We start from the raw sequence: 20,724 nt of genomic DNA on the forward strand, positions 1-20,724 counted from the left end.
AACCACCACCTCGACCGCCCCCACTGTTCTGCGCGCCCGTCGCTGCGAGCTGCCACCATGAGCTCCTTCTTTGGCCGTCTCAAGTCGGGCGCCGTGAGTGCCCTCGCGCGGTGCAATGCGTGCAATGGCCCCTACTGACGTCGCTGCAGGCCCCGGCCAGCCCAGCATCTGGCCACCCGGTTGCGAAGAAAGACCCCAATGCGCCAGAGCCCACGCCGCTGGAGAAGCTGCTGGCCAACGCCGGACCTCTGCGTGGCGACGGCAGCGACAAGTTCTTCGGCTTCGAGAACGTGAGTGCGCCTGTGACGTTTGCGTGTTGGGGTGATGCCTGCTGACTGTCGTGCCTGCAGTTTGGAAGCACATGGTATGCGCCACGCACCCGTCCCTGCCACCCCGAACCCAACCCCGACCCCCCCTGCTGACGCCTTGCCCTAGCTACTGCAACTCGGTCGTGCAGTGTCTCTACTACTCGGTGCCTTTTCGAGAACAGGTCATCAACTTCCCCGCCCGCTCCGCCCCCGAGAGCCTTGAACGCCCGCAATCCCTCCCACGCATCAACACAAACCTCCAGAATGGCCCACAGTCAGCGCTGTCCCCGCCAGGGCGAAACTCGTTGTCGAGTCCGACTGCGAAGACAGCTGGGAAGCCAGCAACCACGCCAGGCGCCCCAGGACAACCCCCCAAGCCTGAAGACAACAAGGACTCGCCCGAGTACAAGAAGAAGCAGGCGTTGGCCGCAGGGCCAGTGCTGACTATGGACTACGAAAACTCCAAAACATATGGCATGTCTGAATCCCTATTCACCTCACTGAAGGACATCTTCGAGGCCGTCATCGCAAATAGGTCACGCATGGGCGTGGTCAGTCCACACAAATTCCTTGAAATCTTGCGACGAGACAACGAGATGTTTCGTACCCCAATGCACCAGGATGCACACGAGTTTCTTAACTTGTTGCTGAACGAAGTCGTGGAAAACGTGGAGACGTTCTCCAAGTCACGGATAACCGAGGTCGGCGAGACACAGCAGAATGGCGTAGTTGCGCCGGCAATGAGTAACAACAACAACAACCTGAACACCGGCTGGGTACACGAACTTTTCGAGGGTACGCTAACCTCTGAGACACGATGTCTGACATGCGAGAATACCTCACAACGAGATGAGGCGTTCCTGGATCTCTCCGTTGATCTCGAGCAGCACTCATCAGTAACCAGCTGTTTACGAAAGTTCTCAGAGGAAGAGATGCTGTGTGAGCGTAACAAGTTCCATTGTGACAACTGCGGAGGCTTGCAAGAAGCGGAAAAGCGGATGAAGATCAAACGGCTGCCGAAGATCTTAGCGTTGCACCTAAAGCGTTTCAAGTATACGGAAGATCTGCAACGGCTACAGAAGCTCTTCCACCGCGTCGTATACCCGTACTATCTTCGACTGTTCAACACCACAGACGATGCAGAAGACCCAGACAGACTATACGAGTTATACGCCGTCGTCGTCCACATTGGTGGCGGCCCTTATCATGGCCACTATGTCTCCATTATCAAGACCCAGGATCGTGGCTGGCTCCTCTTCGACGACGAGATGGTCGAGCCTGTCGACAAAGCCTATGTGCGCAACTTCTTTGGCGGCGAAAACGTACTTGCGTGTGCCTACGTTCTCTTTTATCAAGAGACTACCGAAGAAGCCATGATGAAAGAGCAAGAAGCCGACGCCCGTGAAGCTGCTGCGAAGCAAGCGTCAGAACTCAATCCCGAAGCCGTCGCCGTCAGCGCCACAACACCGAAGACGAATGGCGCACCAAACGGGCTTGGCCACGCACACCATCTTTCAACAACACAGACGCCAGCAATAGAGGAAGAAGACCAGTTCACAAGCCTCAACCACGCTGCTACTGCCCCAACCCTCAATCCCAATGAACACATCCACCCTGTCGAACACGTCAGCACTAACATCCCTGTTCTTGGTACAAAGAAAAGTAATGCTGGACTCGGCCTGTTTGGCAAGAAGAACAAAGGCGAAGAGAAAGAGCGAAAGGCGGCTGAGAAGGAGCTGGAGGCACAAGCCAAGCAAAAACGTAAAGAAATGGAACAACAACGGCGCAACAACTACAAGAGGCAAGAAGATGAGCTGCAGGCAGCACTCGCAGCATCGAGAGAGTCCGCGGTGGAGGAAAAAAAGAAGCGGGGCACCGAGGACACGCCTGCTCCTGCTGCTGCCTCTGCTGCTGCTGCGGGTGCAACCAAGGAAGCGAACGGTGTCGGCAGTCTCACCAAGGCATCTGGGTTGAGCAGATTTAGACACAGTTCCATGAGTATCAAGGGCAAGCCAAAGTTCTGGGGCAGCAAGGACAAAGGGGATGGGAATGGCGATGAGGCGAGCGGGAATGGAGAAGAACCCAAGGGACACGGCCTGGGTAGAAAGAAGAGCGTTTTCAAGTTCTAAGCAGGCTCGTAAGCATGGCTACGCATTTTGGATCTAGTTTGGTGACAAAGAGAGATGCTAAAGAGGAAGAGTGAGAGTGAGAGTGAGAGAGTGTGTGAGGTGGTGCTGGTAGACTTGTACATCCCAGCAAACATACATTTGTGCATATCAACCAGATCAGACTTGCAGTTTCGCTCTGGAAAAGACGGCATGTGCCTTTTACTATTGCAGCAGCCATGCGTGCGTTAGCGCCGAAACTCTCACGCTCTTGTCGAGTCGTCGAGTATCTTTCGACGCAGCACTCCTGTCGTCCGAGCGCCTAGCATAGATATGTGGTGCACGTCTGTCTGTACGTGTACGTCGCTCGCTCGCTCGCTCCCCCATTTAGATGTGATCAATCCGTGTCTTCGCCATGGAGCACCGCATCGTATTCGCAACGTCAACAGTTATATAGCAAGAACTCTACTGCCGTGGTAGCGGGATCGCAAGGCTTTGCGAAGTCTTGCTCGAGGTGTTTGTGGGCTTGTGCGGGGGCCTTGTCGGGATGCTTCGGCGGTGTCACTCAGTAGGCACGGCCTTCTTTGTATCAACTTATGTGCTCACGATGTACAAGTGCGAGTAATTGTGGGCCTGGCTTGTATTTGGGTGTCTTGTTGCATACACTGTCTGTAAGGGCTTTTGCTAGACATGGCGTGGGCGGTGCATGCCTCTATATCATGTGGTCCAGACTTTGCTTGGCCCTGATCTTGGAGACGCCGAGTACGTGTAGCCCTACGCAGGAACGCATGTCATGAAAGTCTGCAGCCTTGCTAGCAGCGCTCCCTCCGTCGCCGTGACATGCATTGTCTCTGCTGTCGCATCTGGCAGCGAACTGGCCGAGTTGACCTCCGCGCAGTTTGCTCTTTCTTCTCGTTCCCTGCTGCGCGAACTTCCAACCCTCAAGGCCTGGATCCTATGATTCCGATGTATGCGCGCGTTGCTCAACCGAGAACCAGTAGGTAGACGATCATGAGTGTGTTGATGAACATGAGCGGTACTGGAACCAAGTCAGTACAACGCCGTGGTGTGTTGCAAGCAGTTTGCAGTTCAACGCTTTCGAACAATGGCCGACGTACTTCTCATAAGCGTCCGTACCGAGGAAACCAGGTTTATTAACCGTGCCTTCACGCTCGCATCGTCACGCTGCCCAAAGCCGCTATCTGCTGCCCCAGCAGTCCACCCGACTATCAGTTCTTGTCAGCTTCCTTTCGTCTGATAGTATTTTGTGCATTGTATATGACTATGGCGCTCGGCGTGCAACGATGTTTGTAGGACGCGGCATTGCAAGTGTGGCAGCGGAGGGTGTGCAGTGGCGTGCGTGGGGATCTTCAACGTACTGCGTGCCAGAAATCGGTCTTCAGAGAGGATGGCTATCGCGTTGATGAGGAGAACAACGACTGTGAATAAGATCAGCGACCATTCACACTATGAATGAAGTTGATTTCGTACCATAGAAGAGGCCACCAAGGCCGAAAGTAAACATTTTGATCCTGCAACGTTGAAGTGAACTCGAGGGTCAATTTATATTGGCGGCTCTTGAGGGCTTGTATGGTCGAGGCGGTCTATACGTGCTGCTCGTCACAAGAAAGACAGCTGTTGTCGGACTAAATGTCCAATGCCAAGCCTCAGGGTCCTTATGGTCACGTGCTGTTGATCTGGTCAGATCTGGTCACATCACATCAGATGACTTTCTTTGGTGGTTCTGCTTCTATGCAGGGTAGCTCTGAGTATATCCGGAGTACTTCGAGCCTGAAACTGCGCTCTAGATGGTACATGCTTGCTACATCGAATGCGGTGCTGTACATGGTTCAGTGAGGCTGTCGTGTGAACTCGGACAAGCTCGATGCATCGTGTGGTTCACAACCGAGCAGGGATATAGCCATCACCGCCAAGAACGTGTGACTGTACCGTGAAGCCCTTCAGAAGATCTTGAGAAGCACACTAGCCAAACTATGCAATTCTCCGGCTCAGTACGAACCAGACGGTTACCTGTTGAGTGCACTTCATGGACTGCCCCAGGGCAACACAATCCACAAATTTTAGAAGGCATCAAGATGATCGGCGCGGATCGGTGGGCCTTGTGCACGTTTAAATGGAGCGTCCCCAGTTTCACCCTTTAGCAAACGCCTCTGCAATCGAATGGTGGAGGACGGATGTCTTTCCTGGCCCCACCACTGCCCTTTCAACATATCGTTTTCCAACGCAACCACGTCATATCTGTCTGGGAGGCCGGAAAACGTGACGTTCTAGAACGATTATGGAGAAGGGTTCTTTGGCGCTACAGCAGTACCCGAGAGCTTGACATCTGCACTGTGCCTTCTGTGCGAGTCGTTCCTGTCAACTTCACCTTACGGCCGTCCGGCGCAGCAGCAGCAGCAGCAGCAAGACTCCAAGAGCGTCGCCTTCGCATCGTCGAGAACCTCTCTACGTGGCCTAGAACAGTGCGGAGCCACTGATCTCCACCAGCATTCCGGATCTGGCACAGCCGCATCTCCTCGCCGCCCCGCGCACCAACGTTTTGCAGCCACTTTCCCGCCCCTCGATCCTCGAGGACCCTTTACTCTTCCTGCACCTTCAGCGACTGTCATCGCTTCCGACACTCTCTATGTTTGCATTGCGCCGCTTGCTCAAGTGTTCTCGGTTGGCCTAGCGGAGGCCTGGCCTGGGCCTGCGGTCACCGACGATTATCGGGCGATTAGGGCTCCTTACTCTTCGCTATCCTTGATCAAAAATACAACTTATAGCATACGAAGTTTTCGACCTCCAAATAACTCCCCTTTATCGTAATGGCTGAAGAAATGGAGGAGTCTGATGGCGGGTACTTCCATATCAGCGACCGGCCCAAGTCTCCCAGCTCAATACACAGCAACGACTCTATGTCAATACACTCGTCTACCCCGTCCGCCATGGTGGCTTCCTTGACCGCACTGCAGTACCTCCCGGTACCTCTCCTGGTGTTATCTTCGCAGAAGACTGTTGTAATTGCAAACGAGGCCATGGGACGTTTACTTGGAATCGATTTCGAGAGTACTGCTTACCATGATTTCTCCATATCAGAGGTACTGCAAGATAAGACTATGGGAGACCTTGGTATCGATATACTACAGAATGGCTCTCCGCTGTTAGTTTCATGGGAGGTGCGTGGATGTGTACTGTCAGTACCAGTATACAGCCATTGATTGACACGTGAGCAGGATTTCCTCGATTGTATATGCGATGACGCCCAAGCAAAAATCCCTGACGTAGATGATGATCAGCTGGAGAGTGGGAACACTACACCCACTGCGCACCCAACGAAAGACAGGACAGCCTCGCCCACGAACCCTCCGTTACCCCAATTAAGCACAACCAATCTGGCGCGAACCACGGTACACGACGTCTCAGTAGAGGTAGTCGTGGCACCATTATCGCGAGGCCCCGGCGGCACAGTATCGAAACTGGACAGGAACCAGTCTCATCATAGTGCCTTTCAAGCCACTTGCATCATCTCGATCTGGAACATAGAAGATATTCAATACTTCACATTGACCTTCACCAGCGCTACATCTACACAAACCGCACAAAGTGCGCGCCCATCGAGCCGAGTAGTAAATCGCTCACACACAGGGCCGCACCTCAAGAAGTCGCGTAGTTCAGGGTCGAACTCATCTTCTGGTCGTCAGTCAGGGAGCAGTTCAACAAGTACCTCGAAAGTTGTTACGCCTATAATGCAACATCCAATCTTCCCACCCCGCGGTCCTCCCCTGCAGGGCGGCATGTTGGACACGTCTCAAACTTCGATCTTTCAGAAAGCCACTCAGCTTAAGGATGCGATCCTTAACTCAATAAACATGCCTGCTTACGCTATGTGGAAGGACGAGGGGTTCGGTATCCCAAACAATGCGCTTCTGCGACTTCTACCTAAGGATGCGTCCTATATCCCTGGCGACCAGCGTGCATTCCTTGCTCTTTTCGAAGTCTGGACCGAAGATTTCCAGCGCGTACTTGAAATTGATGAATTTCCCATTGTGCAAGTATGCAGAACACAGCAGAGTCTGAAGAAGATGCGACTTGGTATGCGACAACCAGGCACCGGCAGAGGCATCGTATTCGAAGTCAACGGGGAACCAGTTTTGCATCCAGAAACCGGCGATTTCCTGGGCGCCATTGTAGTCTTCAAGGACGTCACAGAGTACACCAAAGCGATAGCGGCGCAAGTGGAAGAGAATGAGAAGCAATTCGAGTACATTGCCAATTTCATGCCAGTCATGGTCTGGACGACAACCCCCGACGGCCTCCATGATTGGTTCTCGCAACGTTGGTACGACTACACGGGTCTTACCGAAGCCCAAAGCTTAGGCGAGGGCTGGAGACTTCCGTTTCACCCTGATGATATGGCCACAGCCAAGTACACGTGGTTCCATTGTCTTGCTACCGGTGACGAGTACAACACAGAATACCGATGTCAAAGATACGATGGAGAGTGGCGCTGGATGCTCGGGCGAGCTATACCCTTTCTTGATGATTCTGGCAAGATTATCAAGTGGTTCGGCACCTGTACTGACATTCACGACCTCGTCATGGCACGCCAGGAAGCAAGACAAACGCGCGAACAGCTCCAGAAGGTCATTGAACATGCCAAGATCATGCTGTGGGCTGTTGATCGACAAAACAAGGTGGTTCTGCTCGAAGGCGAAAGAGACCCAGACGAGGCTAGGAAAGACATCCTTGGCAGAGATTTGTTTGACCAGTTCGGCATGAATGCTCTCGATAGAGAGCGCTGGAGACAACCAATACAAGAAATCCTCAACGGAAAAGCCCAAGACGAGATGGTCGAACGCTACATATCCTCAGACCGCTATTTTCGAACACGGCTTGCACCTCGTTGGAGCTCTACAAGAGCAGGTGGTGTAGAAGGGGAGGCGTTCATTGATGGCGTTATCGGTGTATCAATGGATATTACTGAGCTGCGAGAACGAGAAGACCAGCTGAAAGAGCAGGAGAAAGAAAACACTAGACTCTTAGCTAATGCTGCAGCCGCCAGCGAGGCGAGCAGGATGAAGAGCCAGTTCCTTGCCAATATGTCGCACGAGATTCGGACACCGATTGCTGGCGTCATCGGTATGAGCGAGCTGCTTTTCGACATGAACTTGAATGAAGAGCAAAAGGAGTGTGCAGAGAACATTTACCGATCAGCTAACAGTCTCCTGACTGTGATCAACGACATCCTTGATTTCTCCAAGGTTGAAAGCGGGCGACTTGATGTCGAGGAGGTACAGTTCAGTCTCAGTGTGGTCCTTCGAGACGTGAACAAGATGATGTCCTTTGCGGCACAACGAAAGGGATTGGCATATCACAGCTTCATTGAGCCAGAAGTGGAGCAGGACCTGAGGGTTATAGGTGATCCTGGCCGACTTCGTCAAATCTTGACAAATGTTCTAACGAACAGCATCAAGTTTACGTCTGACGGATCAGTGAAGCTGAACGTTGCGATCACCCAAAAATCGAAAGACATGGCCACGGTGAACTTTGTTGTACAAGACACGGGGATTGGCATCGAAGAAGAAGTTCGGAAGCATTTGTTCCAGCCTTTTAGCCAGGCGGATTCCTCTACGGCTCGCCGGTTTGGTGGAACCGGTCTGGGTTTAACCATCAGCAAGAACCTCGTGGAGCTTATGAAAGGCCAAATTTGGTTGGATTCGAAGCTAGGTCAGGGTACTACAGCAACGTTCTGGATCCCATTCGCGAGAGCATCCTACTCCAACGATGGCTCGCCGTTGGTTGATCTTGCGTCGATCCCTGACAGACTTCAAAGTGATGTGTCGGTATCTGTTGGAAGCTCTGAAGATCACACCCCGCCGTTGACGCCTAGGCATTCGGCCAGTGGGCACTCAAGACTGCAATCGTTCCCGCTGGGAGGGAAGCTGCCGGAACCTCTTACCAGTATACCGGAATCCGAGAGGAAGAATACCCACGTTCTGGTTGTGGAGGATAAGTAAGTCCACCCGATCGCCGATCCCGTCTTTGCAGTAGAGCCTGACAGTATCATCCAGTCATATCAACCAGCAGATTGCCCTGAAGACGATCAGGAAGTTGAACTTTTCGGTGGATGCTGTTTGGAATGGCCAAGAGGTCTTGGACTATTTGGCAGAGGAGTTTACTCCATCTCATCCACGCCCTGATATCATCTTGATGGACGTTCAAGTAAGTATGATTGACTCCTCATGTCGAACGCAAGGCTGATAATGACTACAGATGCCCATTCGAGATGGCTACTCCGCCACACATGCTATCCGGACCGAAGCTCCTTGGAAGGACAAACCTGAGGTTCAGGGCGTTCCAATTGTCGCCATGACAGCCAGCGCCATCCAAGGTGACAAGGAAAAGTGCACACTGGCTGGTATGGACGTAGGTTCTCATGGGACATTCCCCTATATCGGAGAAATGTACGCTGATTCTCAGTAGGACTACTTAGCCAAACCAGTCAAAGGCAAGCTGCTGGAAAAGGTAAGGCTGTTCAACCCCATGATGGGTGCCAACTGACTCGTGCCAGATGCTTGTCAAGTGGGCGATTGAGGGACGGCGAAAGACGGCCAGTGCAAAGCCATCCGTAAACGTACCTGATCGACATGGGAATTCGTCCACTCCGCCCCACACGACCATGGAAAACGTTAGCGCAAAAGATCGTTCGCAAATCGCAAGCCAACCGGACCAACCTGAAACAACGGCCTCAGCACTGACCGCTCAATTAGACCGCCTGCATTATCAAAGCGATGCAGCGTTCGCAAGGACATCGGAGAATGAAGCGGACAGGGCCCTGCGGCGTATTCAAGCTGAGGAGAGAGATACGAAGCTGCGGGACGACAAATTGCTATCACTCACGGGACCTCAGCTTCACCGCCACGGTACCGCTCAGGGGCGGGAGAAGGAGCCTACTATGCCGCTTACAGAGGAGAACATGGAAAGATTCACCCATGCCCAGGATGGGGATACCATCTCTCATAGGCCGACAGAGTCTCCAGAGGCTGGATCAGACGTTGTCAACCAGCCGCAAAGCCGGACATAGAGCAGAGTTGAGCGGCTCATACCTCGACCATCACTCTCGGGGTCTCGTCTTGGTGAGAGTCAGCAAACGATCACCCCTCAGGCTCAGTCACCATCTTAATGGGGACTATCTCCAACTTGAGCAAGCTCTGCCATGGATGGTTTCTGCAACCAAGTACTTGAGGATAGCTTGCAGCAGGTTGGCCGAAACGCTCTTACCCAGCAGTCCCGCGTATTCTCGAGCTGTTTCCAAGAAGCTACAGAGAGTCATGGTGAGGGGAACTTGAGGTAGAGCGCGACAGAGGTGGGCTTCTGCTCCTGCCATGTTTGGACACATGCATGCATGCATGCATGTGTGCGTTTGCATTTCACCGATGCCCGCTGCATCCCCGATGCCGGTGCACCCAAACAAAAACCAGCTCAATTCGCAGCGCCATCATGTACTCCACCTTGGCTAGCCCCATAGCTAGGAAGTCTGCAATAGACTTTGGAAAATACCATACCTATCACGTTCACCTTATCCTTGTGATGTTGCGGCTCATCGAGGACTATGGTAAAGTATCACGAGGTCGAGTGGTAGTTGGTAGGTCGGCGACCAAAGCCTCACATTATTGATTGGCACGGAGCTTTTTCGCGACTTGGCGCACTTTTTGTGCTTTCAGATGCCGCAAGCAACTGTGCTCTTTCCGCATGCAGAAAGGAATCTATCAGGATAGGGAGGCATTAGATGCTCTCCCGCATGTGCGCAGATGGAGCGCAACGGGAATCTCCGCACTGGGTCCATGCCCCTGATTTGTCAGGAACCATCACAGGACTGTCTTTTGTCGCGACATTGAATTAGACTCGAACCTTGTCTCCACACTCAGCTTTCCACTTCTCGAGACGGTCGACGGATGGGCTCGAATCCTTGGTGTCGGAATCTCACTGCACAGCAGCATGCTTGATTGGCCCGCGTGACCAGCCTGCTGCATCCTGGAGGGGGGACCATGGTCGCTAGAATAGGGGACTTGATGACGATCGACCGTGTCGCCATGTGCACTTCGCTGCTTCGAGACGGTAGGCATCTCGAATGGGGAATCCAACCAAAGCGCTGGGTGTTGGCATGATGATCTTGTTCACAATGGTAAAGGGAGATGGACAGGATCGTCAGGCGGCACGTGGATGACAACTGCTAGATTCAAACCTCCTGGTCAACTTATCAATGCTAGAACAATAGCCCTGGAGAGAACTCGAGATGCTTTGACCTGCTTTTCTCAACGGCCAAGCCTGTGCACACGCAAGTGCAAAGCCACCACCACCGCCTGACAGGTTGACAACGGCGCCTCATTTCAGAGCGTTACATCGCGCTTTCAACATGAGTTCAGGCCGGCGTGCGACCGCCGAGTTTGAATGTCACTGGTCGCGGAAATGCCATTGGCCGAGCAGGCAAAAAGCATGGAGACGTGCCGCCCTTTCTAAGTTTCCACAGCCCAAACGCTAATAGTAATATACCGCTGCACTGGGTGCAAACCACTCACTCATCCTTTGTGCCTCGCCGATGTGAGAGATGGTGTGAACTGAGCGAGTTGAACTCGATCCTCATGCCTGGTCGGCTTGGCTAGGCTTACCTTTTAGGTCCATGTTATTGCGTGATCTGGACTGGTGCAGCTAGACGTTGGTTCGCGGTCGTCTGGCATGGAGAGATGCGCACGGGGGGGTTTTCCGCTGGTGGTAGCGTGGCGGTTGGCGTGCACTGGTCTGCCTCGGATAGAGGGGCAGCCGCAAGGCGGCAAGGCACTACGCTGTTACTGTACGGGCGCGGAGCGGGTGCGGAGACAAAGGCGGAAGGTTTTGGTGCTTGCACTGCTTTTGGACAGCCTCGTGCGCGCAATCAACACGGTTGTCGAGAAAGCGATTGTGACTCTATGAAGACGAGGAAGGACGCGCGAGCTTCGACACTTGTAACCCAGAGAGCCGCGCGTCTGGTTCGTGCTATGTGAGATGAGATCTGACACGATTCCAAGTGAGGAATGTTTGTAAGACGATCACAAATGAATCCATCGAGTTGCACGGGTGACATTCTGTGTTCTCCATTGTTTTTGCGACGGTGTGTCGAATGGGTCCACAGGATCCAGGATTGCGGGAATAAAAGGATGCAAGAGCTTAACGAGGCACCATGGACTAGGCGGCCCTGAAAAGGCGCTGCGAAGCTGGTGAAAGGAAAGAGGAAAAGAGGGAAAGAGGGAAAGAGTAGCGGGCACGGGCACTGGTGCTGATTTGGCAGCTTGCTACAGGGCCCACATGAAGAATGCCGAGTCTCGAAAATGGGAACTGCCGTGAACTCAGAGAGGCGGTTGTGGGGTTGTTCAGGTCTGCTCAAGTCATTCGAACCTCGGAGACCATTGGGTCGTCTCGGTTACGGCTCTGTGGATGAGGTTGAGGACTGTTTTACCACATGTCGTTAGTAGAGCGACTTGGCTCTCTGGCAGGCGTGCACCCCACTCCCGCCGACATCTGACTCCGAGAGACGCCAGAGTCAAAGTCGATGCTAGTGCGAAGCCACGTCTGCAACAAGGTTGGAATGTGAAAAGCGCAGTGGGGCCATGGGGCAGGCGGGCTGCCGTTCGTCAACCACCAACGTGCCCTGCATAATGCGACGCCTAGCGAACAGTGAGGGATGCTCATGGGTGGTTGGAGTTCGCTATCGCAAAACAGGACGGAGCGGAGCGCGGGGCGGTGAGGCAGTCTGATTTCCCTCCTCTCGTCATGGTTCGCCACCGGTCGGCTCAGGCAGCATGAATCAGGCGTAGGAGCACTGCATAGTCCTGGAGATGGTGGGGAGTGCAGTGTGCTTGCTGTACAGTGTACAGCAGAATGGACCGCTCGGCGCCTCTGACCGCTGATGATACCTCATCCTGCATCTCAGGTCCCCGCCCAACGGTCATTTTCATTTTCAACAGGGCGTCTGTGCAGACGGGGCGCCATATGACGACACTTGGGAGCTGCGCGCAACTGGGTCTAACCAGACAAGTCGGCAGAAGACACTTTACTTAGCTTGGCGACCATGATCAAATGGCAAGCTACGTAGCCCGTCCGCTACGGTACATGACCAGTGAAGAAACGGTCGCGGGGTGGGAAGAGTGCGTCATTGGTCGGAACACGAGTTGCAAGAGTCGGACGCACTCGACTCAGCCCTCGGACGCTGGTGGTGTCCTGCCATCCAGGGCGGACCGAGGCCAACGAGGGTGCTTGGCCAGAGCCTGGCTCCCTGCTGCAACGGACTGTCTGGCACCAGGCACCACGGGGCGGATTGCACTGTCTCGAGGGTGGAATGCTCTTCGAAGCAGGTACAGCGACCCCAGCCGGTCACCTGCATTGGCTGCTGTCGAGTGGACGGGCTGACAGGCCCCGGAGTTATCGTGGGCTGCTCCAGGACCCACTCCCTCGCCAAGCGACGACCTGTACGGCAGCAAAAGGAAGATGAACGGCGATCAAACGCTTGACCAGTGCTTAGCAAGTAGCAAGCCAGCACAGGGCCACAGGCGCTGCCTCAGGGGAGCCTAATTTCCTCCTGGGCACGGTGCGAGGCCCCGCGCTCAACAGACGGTGCAGACGGTGGTGAAGGCAGATAGCGGAGCCAGCACTGAGGAGGGCTGAGGGGAGGGTGGAAGGTTACGTCTTCGCAACGACGTGGAGGAGAGCGAGGAGGGGGGTACACGGTTCGCGGACCGACTGTCTCCACCGGTCAGTGTCCGGCGTGTGGATAGCATGGCCCCTTTTCCTTGCTCTCTCCGACTGCTGGTGTCTGCGGTCGCGCAACGGTAGCTTGTCACGACGTGCATCCAAAGCAACGCTTTCCTTTGTGAATGGGACCACGCCTCACAGGCCTCACAGAGGTCGTGGGAATAATCGGGTACATGCATCCCTCCCACCGCCACCTGTTCAGCAGCACACACACACAACGGGAGTGGACATTTGGCCTAGCGCTGCCCGCTGCCCGCTGCCCGCTGCTCAGCACCCAAGCAGCTGCATGGGATTCAAGTGAGAGACCAAGGCTGCATCGAGTGTGTCTGACAACCCTGGCCTTTTCTCTTTTGCCGCCACTAAAGCCATCCCGTCTCTGACCTGTGCTGATTCGCGCGGACGCACGCTATGATGACTTGGATGCTAGCAGCTCGGCGCACCATCGGACCCTCACGGCTGCCATCGCTGCCGGCCATAGGCCAGCGTTAGTGACCTTTGAACAGCGACGTAGGTGCACCGGGGTCGCTCTTGGCTCGCAGCCTATGATGAATGTGCTGGGCCTGCCAGAGACAGAATTTAACACCCCATGGATGCCCGCTGATCAGCACTCTCCTACCTCAAAGATTCACTTGGTTTTGCATCGTCTCCGACTACAACGCGCACTACAGTCAATCAATTCCCCATACGACCTTGCGCTTAGCACATCTTTTCCACTTTGTCACTGGTCTCCTGCCGTTGACCTGAAGACGTTAGCGGCCGACCACACTCTCACCACCGCGACACGCAAGCCTACTCTTGCGGTCCGCCCCTGCGCCCGCTGCACACACGCCTGCCTTCTCCACAACCTGCACCTGAAACGCTCGAGCACCAGTCAGTCGAGCTGCCAGGGCCCAACCTCTAATCTCGCAAGCCCTCTGCCACTGCCTGCCTAGCACAGGTCAACTGATCGACCAACCGACCGGTTTATCATTGCTCCTCTCGGCCAAACACACGACGGGTGTCCCCAGTGTCAGACGTGAGTTCAAAAGGCTCGCAGATCCCACCACTACTTGTCATTGATCGTCTCCATCCCCACGTTTACCGACCTTCGAACCACCTGTTTCAGCCTTTGGATTAACAAGAGCTGCGTACGCTCCGTGTAGCACTCTTCTTTGTTCCTCCCTACCCTTTACCCTGCTCCCAGCTTTCACCACCTTCTGCCCTTATTCCCGCAATGGCCATGGCCGTCGACAACCGTCAACAATCCCAGCTTGCTGGTATGGGTTACGATGCACTGCGTTACCCAGCACCACCGCACTTCACCAACCCGTGGGCGTCGGCTCCTGGTGCTACACAGCAACTGTACTCAACCTCGCTCGCTCCCACTTCGGCCGGACTCGAGCCGTCTCAGCCTCGCCCTACCAGCATTGCGATCCCGTACCATGGTATCCCAGTAACGGCCGCTCCTCTTGGACAAGGTATTGCCCTCCCGGAAGGTCCTTTCGCGACAGAACACTTACTCGATGCCTCGCAAGATCTCATGTCAAGGAGCTACACAGGTGGATATGCCACATCGGCTTCTCCAAACAACCAAACGTATGCACCCACTTCGGCTCCTTATTCTCAGGTGGAATATGGCACACAAGACCGGGTACCCTACACATATCAGGATGCTTCCCGTCGCTCTTCACACCCGTCAGTCCCCTCCACAGCGCTCTATGAATACCCCATGGACACTCCGCGACAACGCCAAAGTTCACTTGTTGACTTTAGCAGAATGAACGCGCCGCAGCAAGCTCCCCGAAATAGCTTCAGCGACGCCCTCGATGCCAGCCGCGGTATGGTCTCCTTGAGCCAGTCCGACATCACCCCGAGGAACATCTACGGTGCTCAAGGATCGAGCCGCAGCTCGACCGACTCATACGGCTTCCCTTCGACACACTCGGCGCACTCGTCCATCTCGTCTGCCAGCTACGGCGCCAACGGTTACTACGGCGGCGAGGGCTCCGTTACCGACTACAGCTCTGCCTCTGAGTCTGTCGACCTTTCCCACTCGAGGACTCTGCCCCGCCCCAGCGCGCTATTGGGAGCATCCATGCCCCCTGCGCCGCAATCAATGATGGGCCAGTTCAGTTCCAAGGTCTCGTCAAGCTCGCAGAAGAAGCACAAGTGCAAGATTTGCGACAAGCGCTTCACTCGTCCCAGCTCGCTGCAGACGCACATGTATAGCCACACCGGCGAGAAGCGTATGTTATAGCACAGGATCCTCTACAGACTTCCACTAACACAGGAAACAGCTTTCGCTTGTGAGGTCGAGGGCTGCGGCCGCCACTTCTCTGTTGTCTCCAACCTGAGGAGGCATCGCAAAGTACACAAGAACGACGGAGCCGAGGACCACCCATCGCCAGACGACGCCTGAGAAGGCGATAGCTGAAGGATGGACGACATCTTTCGCCTGAGCCTCACTCCATCGTTTCACGTATCTACTTTTTGATGCATTTGTTTGAGATATCCCCTGTCGCGTTTTCGTTGCAAAGCGGGCTCCGAATAGGATCAGACGGCCGTTCTTGGATCTCTCGCTGTACCACGGTATCTGCACCTCTCTGCCACCTCGCATTACGAGGGGCCATTACGGCGTTTTCTGGCGTTCGCATCGATTACGAGTACCCCTTTCTGGACGAGTCAAGCTCCCCCACCTGTATCAGTACGAGCTCTCCGGTGTTTGGTTAAACTACTTGTTTGTCACATTTTCCAACCGTCTATGGTCCATGGGCACATACACGCCCATGTCGACACCATAGAGCACGACCATCGTTATAATTCCGACCCAAAGAAGGGTCCGCATGTTGGCATGACGTTTTGTACAGTAGCCTCGGGGGAGTATAACATTACCCGAAGGACCGGGGTGGTCGCACCCGTTTCAGACGAGCTTGCGAATGACGCATGCCACGCTCGCGGAATGCATGCGCAACAATCAAAGACGTTGTTACCACACATGCCCATTGTTTACCGCTTTTTGCCTTTGCAGTGACGACAGTCCGACGCCATTGACTCAATCTTACTCGCCCGCGCGGTTCGCTGTCCTTTGACCCTTCTCTCACTGGCGCAGACGAAAACACGCTGGTGCTCCGCAATGCCATCATTGGCGTCCGCGAGCGGTCAGGTAGAGAGGTGGGTCTCCGGGATAGCGATGAAAAATACTCAAATTGGCCCGATAGTTGGTGCTCTATGAGTCAAGGTATAGAATAGAAAACGCAGCACTTGGCGGGCGTGGGGGCTACTAGGCTGCTATAGAGAACTCCCACCGAGCCAGCTTAGGAAGGAGCTGAATTCACGTAATACCACCAAGCTGCTCGTCTCACGTTAGTTTTCCACACACGAACGTCGGAAACAGGATATCCCGGATACTCTAGGCGCACCCGCGGGCTAAGGGCCTTGGCATACATCATCAAGCGTCCTGTCTCTGCTAGCGTGCTGGACCCTGGAGAACCTCAGCAACATCAGGCCTGCTGGTGCAACTGGGGGGCCGCAGTGGTGGTGATGGCTGTTCAGCGCTGTGCTTCGCTGGCTTTCCGGAGCATTGGTCATGATTCGGCAGCCGGCCACCACGACGACTCGCTGGAGCACGCAACGCGCAACGCGAGCCTGTTTCACATGGTGTGGCCGCTGGCGCAGCACGCTGATGTCGGGTGTCCTTCTCAGTCTGTCCTGTCGGTTGCAGTCTGCCTTCACCATCTCCCAATCGCAATGCCCGGCTGCCCGTGGAGACCGAAGGTCGGACCGACCAAGCATGAGATGAGATCGTTTCGTGCCTGAGACTGGTTACCCAGTCTGTACAAGATCTTCGAGGGACGCGACGACACGCATGACACGAAACACACAAGGCTGAATTCGAATTGCTGAATGCCAGGTCACGGGCATCGGGGTCCACTGAGAATGGTCGCTTCGTTGGTGGTGGTGATTGTCGACCATTCACGTTGAAGCTGTACACTTGCACAACGCACAGCACCACTCCTTTCATGTCGCTACCAAAGACTTCGGGGACTAGCGATCTTGCTTGTACATCAGCCACGCGGTCGCTCCGCCCTCAGCCCACCTTACAGACTTGGCCATCACATCCTCGAGCAGCAGTTCAAACTCGTTCAAGCATTGCTATCCAAGCGTTCGCAGGTGGTTTATCGTTGGCTACGTCCAAGCCACTTGCTACCATCTACCAGGATACTCACAAAGAAGCCCGTGAACCTTACTGCCACGCACACAGACACACTTCCAAAGCACAACAAACACTGACGCGCTACTGTCTCAGGTTTGATGAGGCGTGAATCTACAGGGTCCTCTCCTACCTGACCGCGCCCTTTGCTCCTTCTAGAAATGCGCCAGAAATGTCTTTGATGATGAACCTTGCACAGGTTCTTGCGGAAGAACATACCTGCCTGTTACAGCGGCTCGCAGCAAGGAGCACGCTGCACTGTCTTCACAGGTATATCCATGTCCAATGCGGCTCTTGCGGTCAGTCGCGGGGATGCTCTACGAGAATAGTTTGGCTCTTCATTCGCAGTCCCGATCACTTTGACTCTATGCTCCTTGGGAGCAATCAACCCTCTATCATTGAATCGAGGGCGCGCCTGAGTATCGCCGATCTATGCCATGAATTCGCACGCGCGACAGCCCCCATACTCCCCAGCCATTCACAACATTCACAACATTCACGACAGCAAGACAGCCGCCAAGCGGACTCCATTACTCATCTCCACCAGCGGGAGCGAGCAGCCGACAGGACTCATCTCCACTGCGATGCAGAACCGAACGCATGATTTTCCAACGGTGGCATGGAAGTCACAGCAGTGACCCACCTCGAATCGAGATAGCTGCAACGCCATCCCGTACCCCGCGATGCAAGTACGTTGCAAAGTCCCGCCACTGAGCATGTGCGCAATCTTCTTACCCAACACTTCGAACCTTCCTATTCTGTGCCAAGGTCCTTTGCGCTCTCCACTCTGGTATCCATAGGACGCGCAATGCAACAGCCTTGCGAAGGCAGCCTCGTATCTTTTGATTGCCACGGCTTGTGGCATCACGGTATGGTAGCTGATGCATGATGTGGGTTCATGCTGCATCCTTCATTCCCTTCCATACGAAATCTTGTTCCTCTTCACGGACGGACCGTCTGTGTCTTCATCCTCGGCTGCCTTCTTCTTCTTGCTTCCTCCTCTCGCGCCGTTCGTTGTGGGCTGACTCGACTCGCGGGTGGGAAACGATGAGATGGGCGTAGCCGCATGTGAAGGCGTTGTTCCTGCTGAAGCCGGTGTTGATGCCTCCTACGATTGCACAGTCAGCACAAATCCTGCAGTGCAGCCCGCAAACAGGACAGTCGGATTTGCCGGCGACCTACCCTCAAGAAACTGGACGAGCTTCGACTGAATATCCTGTCTACGTCGCTAACCTGAGCTTTACGCCGTGTAGCCGTGCCTGCTCCACTGGTGGTTGTAGTGGTCGCTGCGCCCTTGACGTAGTTGTCGAAGCCTTTGATTATGTTCCCAGCGCTGGTCTCTTCAAGGTACTGTGTCTCGACTCGCATAATGTTGTCCTCGAGTTGTTGCTACCCGCAAAGTAAGCACGACGCGTCAAAACGCGCTGTCCTTTGCACGCACCAAGTTGTTGTCCAATATGCGCTTCTTCTGCAGTGATTCGCGCAGGTCGCGTCGCAGCCGCTCGTAGTAGGGCATGCCGCGCGAGGCAGCATCTGAGGCCGCATTGGCACTGCCAGGTGTTGCGTTCTCGGTCATCCTGGCCGTATTCGCATTCGTTGTAGTGCGCAGAGGACGTGGTCTAATGGGTGTTATTGTTGTGGTCGCCGTTGTCTCCCTACAGAGCGTGTGGTTTCCTCTTCGAATGTCGAATGCACCACAGCTTGCAGCTCTGTGGTACTAGCGCACCTTGGCAGCCGCGGCTGGGCCTTTGCGGACAACAACTTCAAGCCTTTCCCTCACCCCCAACCCCCAACTACCCTCGTACCAACCCGCTATCCACCACCGGCCGATCTACATCATCCTTTCTGACATATTTTCGCCCGAAACAGCGAATCGCCGAGCCTGCGCCGAGCTCTGACATCTGATATCAACCACGTCGCGTGCACTTCGACGAAAACTTCAGCCTCGAACCTTGACTCAAGGGACCGCGCTCCCATCCTCTCATACGACCACTTGACGCCGACATGGCTATGGATGCCAAGGAGATCGAGTTGCGGGGAAAGGCGATCGGCAAGGCTATACAGGAGAATGAGCCCAGCGCATCGGTGATCAAACTGCTGAACGACCTAAAGACCGGCGTCCACGCGACCGAGGACATTCTGCGATCAACGAGGATTGGTGTCACTATCAACCGTCTGCGCACACACAAAGACCCCGCCGTGCAGAAGCTTGCAACCGAATTGGTATCGAAATGGAGGGACGAGGTCAAGAAGCAACCCAAGAAAGGTACACCAGCGAAGGTTGCTTCAGCAACAAACGGAAGCGCCTCGCCTGCGCCTGCTTCTTCGGCTGCTGCTTCGCCTGCGCCCAGTCAAAACAAGCAAAAGCATACTGTAGATCCTGCGAAGCGCAACCACAAGACGGACAAAGTCAACTATGAGGTCACTGGAGAGGAGGCGCGAGACATGTCTGTGCGCCTCATGTACGACGGTTTGGCGCATATGAGCACCGAGTGTAAGCCAGGATGCACCTACCAGTGTCGAAGAGTACACTAACACAAGCTCAGTACCCGACCTGATCATCTCCATCGCAAAGCAAGTAGAGGCCGCCGCATACGCAAACGCCGGCAGAGTCAACGAAGCCTACAAGACAAAGATGCGCTCGCTCTTCCAAAATCTGAAAGCCAAGTCCAACCCCGGGTTGCGAAAGCGTGTGCTGTCCGGGGACGTACCACCCAAGAAGTTTGTGGTCATGACGCATGACGAGATGAAGTCTGATGAGCGCCGCGCAGAAGACGAAAAGCTGGAGAAGGAGAACATGAACCAGGCCATGGTCGCGCAGGTCGAGAAGAGTATCTCTAAGGAGTTCCAGTGTGGAAAGTGCAAGCAGAAGATGGTCTCATACAGTCAGGCGCAGACGAGGAGTGCTGACGAACCGATGACGACCTTCTGCGAATGCATGAACTGCGGCAATAGGTGGAAGTTCTCGTAGTGCGGACGTAGACTGGTTCCTGGTCTTGGGTGAAGAGCGAAGTGCAGTTGGGGAGATTCGAAAAGTTTGCAGCGGGGCGTTCCACGGGCATGGAGAGGCGCGTTCAACCTTGATTGAGATTACCCTTCTTGGAGTACAGGCGAGTTGTTGTGCTCCAGGTGGAGAAGTGCCTGCCAGCCTTCACACCCCTTTTGGCCAAGTCACATCATGCAATGTGACTTGGGATGAATGCATCACTATAAACACCAACAATCACGCAAATACCAGGGTGAGGTCTAGTGATGTACGAACGAATGTGGGAGCTATAGAGGCGGAAGGTTTACGACGCTTTATTTCTCCATCACGTACGTTTTGGACTTGAAG

At 54.5% G+C, this 20,724-nt stretch overlaps 7 protein-coding genes across 9 annotated transcripts, besides 5 other annotated features; 5 read left to right on the forward strand and 2 right to left on the reverse strand.

Moving 5' to 3' along the window:
* Nucleotides 1–57: 57 nt before the first annotated feature.
* Nucleotides 58–2,437, forward strand: EKO05_0002136 (Ubiquitinyl hydrolase 1; the record flags this gene model as incomplete). The annotated part of the gene is made up of 4 exons (XM_059635840.1): nucleotides 58–93; nucleotides 150–290; nucleotides 351–364; nucleotides 436–2,437. The coding sequence occupies 4 exons, from the start codon at nucleotides 58–60 to the stop codon at nucleotides 2,435–2,437; spliced, it is 2,193 nt and encodes a 730-aa protein (XP_059491823.1).
* Nucleotides 2,196–2,232: a tandem repeat.
* Nucleotides 2,438–2,485: 48 nt separating the features above from the next.
* Nucleotides 2,486–2,539: a tandem repeat.
* An 857-nt stretch (nucleotides 2,540–3,396) lies between these two features.
* EKO05_0002137 (uncharacterized protein) lies at nucleotides 3,397–3,938 on the reverse strand (the record flags this gene model as incomplete). Its single annotated transcript, XM_038944215.1, has 4 exons — nucleotides 3,397–3,452; nucleotides 3,532–3,639; nucleotides 3,793–3,852; nucleotides 3,905–3,938. The coding sequence occupies 4 exons, from the start codon at nucleotides 3,936–3,938 to the stop codon at nucleotides 3,397–3,399; spliced, it is 258 nt and encodes an 85-aa protein (XP_038792809.1).
* Nucleotides 3,939–4,818: 880 nt separating this feature from the next.
* Nucleotides 4,819–4,839: a tandem repeat.
* A 402-nt stretch (nucleotides 4,840–5,241) lies between these two features.
* On the forward strand, nucleotides 5,242–9,500 carry EKO05_0002138 (uncharacterized protein; the record flags this gene model as incomplete). Its single annotated transcript, XM_038943991.1, has 6 exons — nucleotides 5,242–5,592; nucleotides 5,650–8,429; nucleotides 8,488–8,638; nucleotides 8,690–8,842; nucleotides 8,900–8,941; nucleotides 8,988–9,500. 6 exons carry the CDS (start codon nucleotides 5,242–5,244, stop codon nucleotides 9,498–9,500), a joined length of 3,990 nt encoding a protein of 1,329 aa, XP_038792810.1.
* A 1,660-nt stretch (nucleotides 9,501–11,160) lies between these two features.
* On the forward strand, nucleotides 11,161–11,457 carry EKO05_0002139 (uncharacterized protein; the record flags this gene model as incomplete). The annotated part of the gene is made up of 1 exon (XM_059635841.1): nucleotides 11,161–11,457. The coding sequence occupies one exon, from the start codon at nucleotides 11,161–11,163 to the stop codon at nucleotides 11,455–11,457; it is 297 nt and encodes a 98-aa protein (XP_059491824.1).
* Nucleotides 11,458–14,414: 2,957 nt separating this feature from the next.
* On the forward strand, nucleotides 14,415–15,599 carry EKO05_0002140 (uncharacterized protein; the record flags this gene model as incomplete). 3 transcript variants are annotated; one of them, XM_059635842.1, is made up of 4 exons in its annotated part: nucleotides 14,415–14,658; nucleotides 14,716–14,875; nucleotides 14,957–15,426; nucleotides 15,478–15,599. In XM_059635842.1, the coding sequence occupies 4 exons, from the start codon at nucleotides 14,415–14,417 to the stop codon at nucleotides 15,597–15,599; spliced, it is 996 nt and encodes a 331-aa protein (XP_059491825.1). The 3 variants fall into 3 exon arrangements, with proteins under 3 accessions (XP_059491825.1, XP_059491826.1, XP_038792811.1); XM_059635843.1 differs by having other exon boundaries at nucleotides 14,716–14,776; XM_038944087.1 differs by having other exon boundaries at nucleotides 14,415–15,426.
* Nucleotides 15,600–18,300: 2,701 nt separating this feature from the next.
* EKO05_0002141 (uncharacterized protein) lies at nucleotides 18,301–18,966 on the reverse strand (the record flags this gene model as incomplete). The annotated part of the gene is made up of 3 exons (XM_038943998.1): nucleotides 18,301–18,498; nucleotides 18,573–18,779; nucleotides 18,832–18,966. The coding sequence occupies 3 exons, from the start codon at nucleotides 18,964–18,966 to the stop codon at nucleotides 18,301–18,303; spliced, it is 540 nt and encodes a 179-aa protein (XP_038792812.1).
* Nucleotides 18,353–18,393: a tandem repeat.
* A 428-nt stretch (nucleotides 18,967–19,394) lies between the features above and the next one.
* Nucleotides 19,395–20,361, forward strand: EKO05_0002142 (transcription elongation factor TFIIS; the record flags this gene model as incomplete). The annotated part of the gene is made up of 2 exons (XM_038944084.1): nucleotides 19,395–19,884; nucleotides 19,937–20,361. The coding sequence occupies 2 exons, from the start codon at nucleotides 19,395–19,397 to the stop codon at nucleotides 20,359–20,361; spliced, it is 915 nt and encodes a 304-aa protein (XP_038792813.1).
* Nucleotides 19,693–19,738: a tandem repeat.
* Nucleotides 20,362–20,724: the final 363 nt, after the last annotated feature.

The sequence above is a fragment of the Ascochyta rabiei genome, chromosome 3, assembly GCF_004011695.2.
Source record: "Ascochyta rabiei chromosome 3, complete sequence".
NCBI lineage: Eukaryota > Fungi > Ascomycota > Dothideomycetes > Pleosporales > Didymellaceae > Ascochyta > Ascochyta rabiei.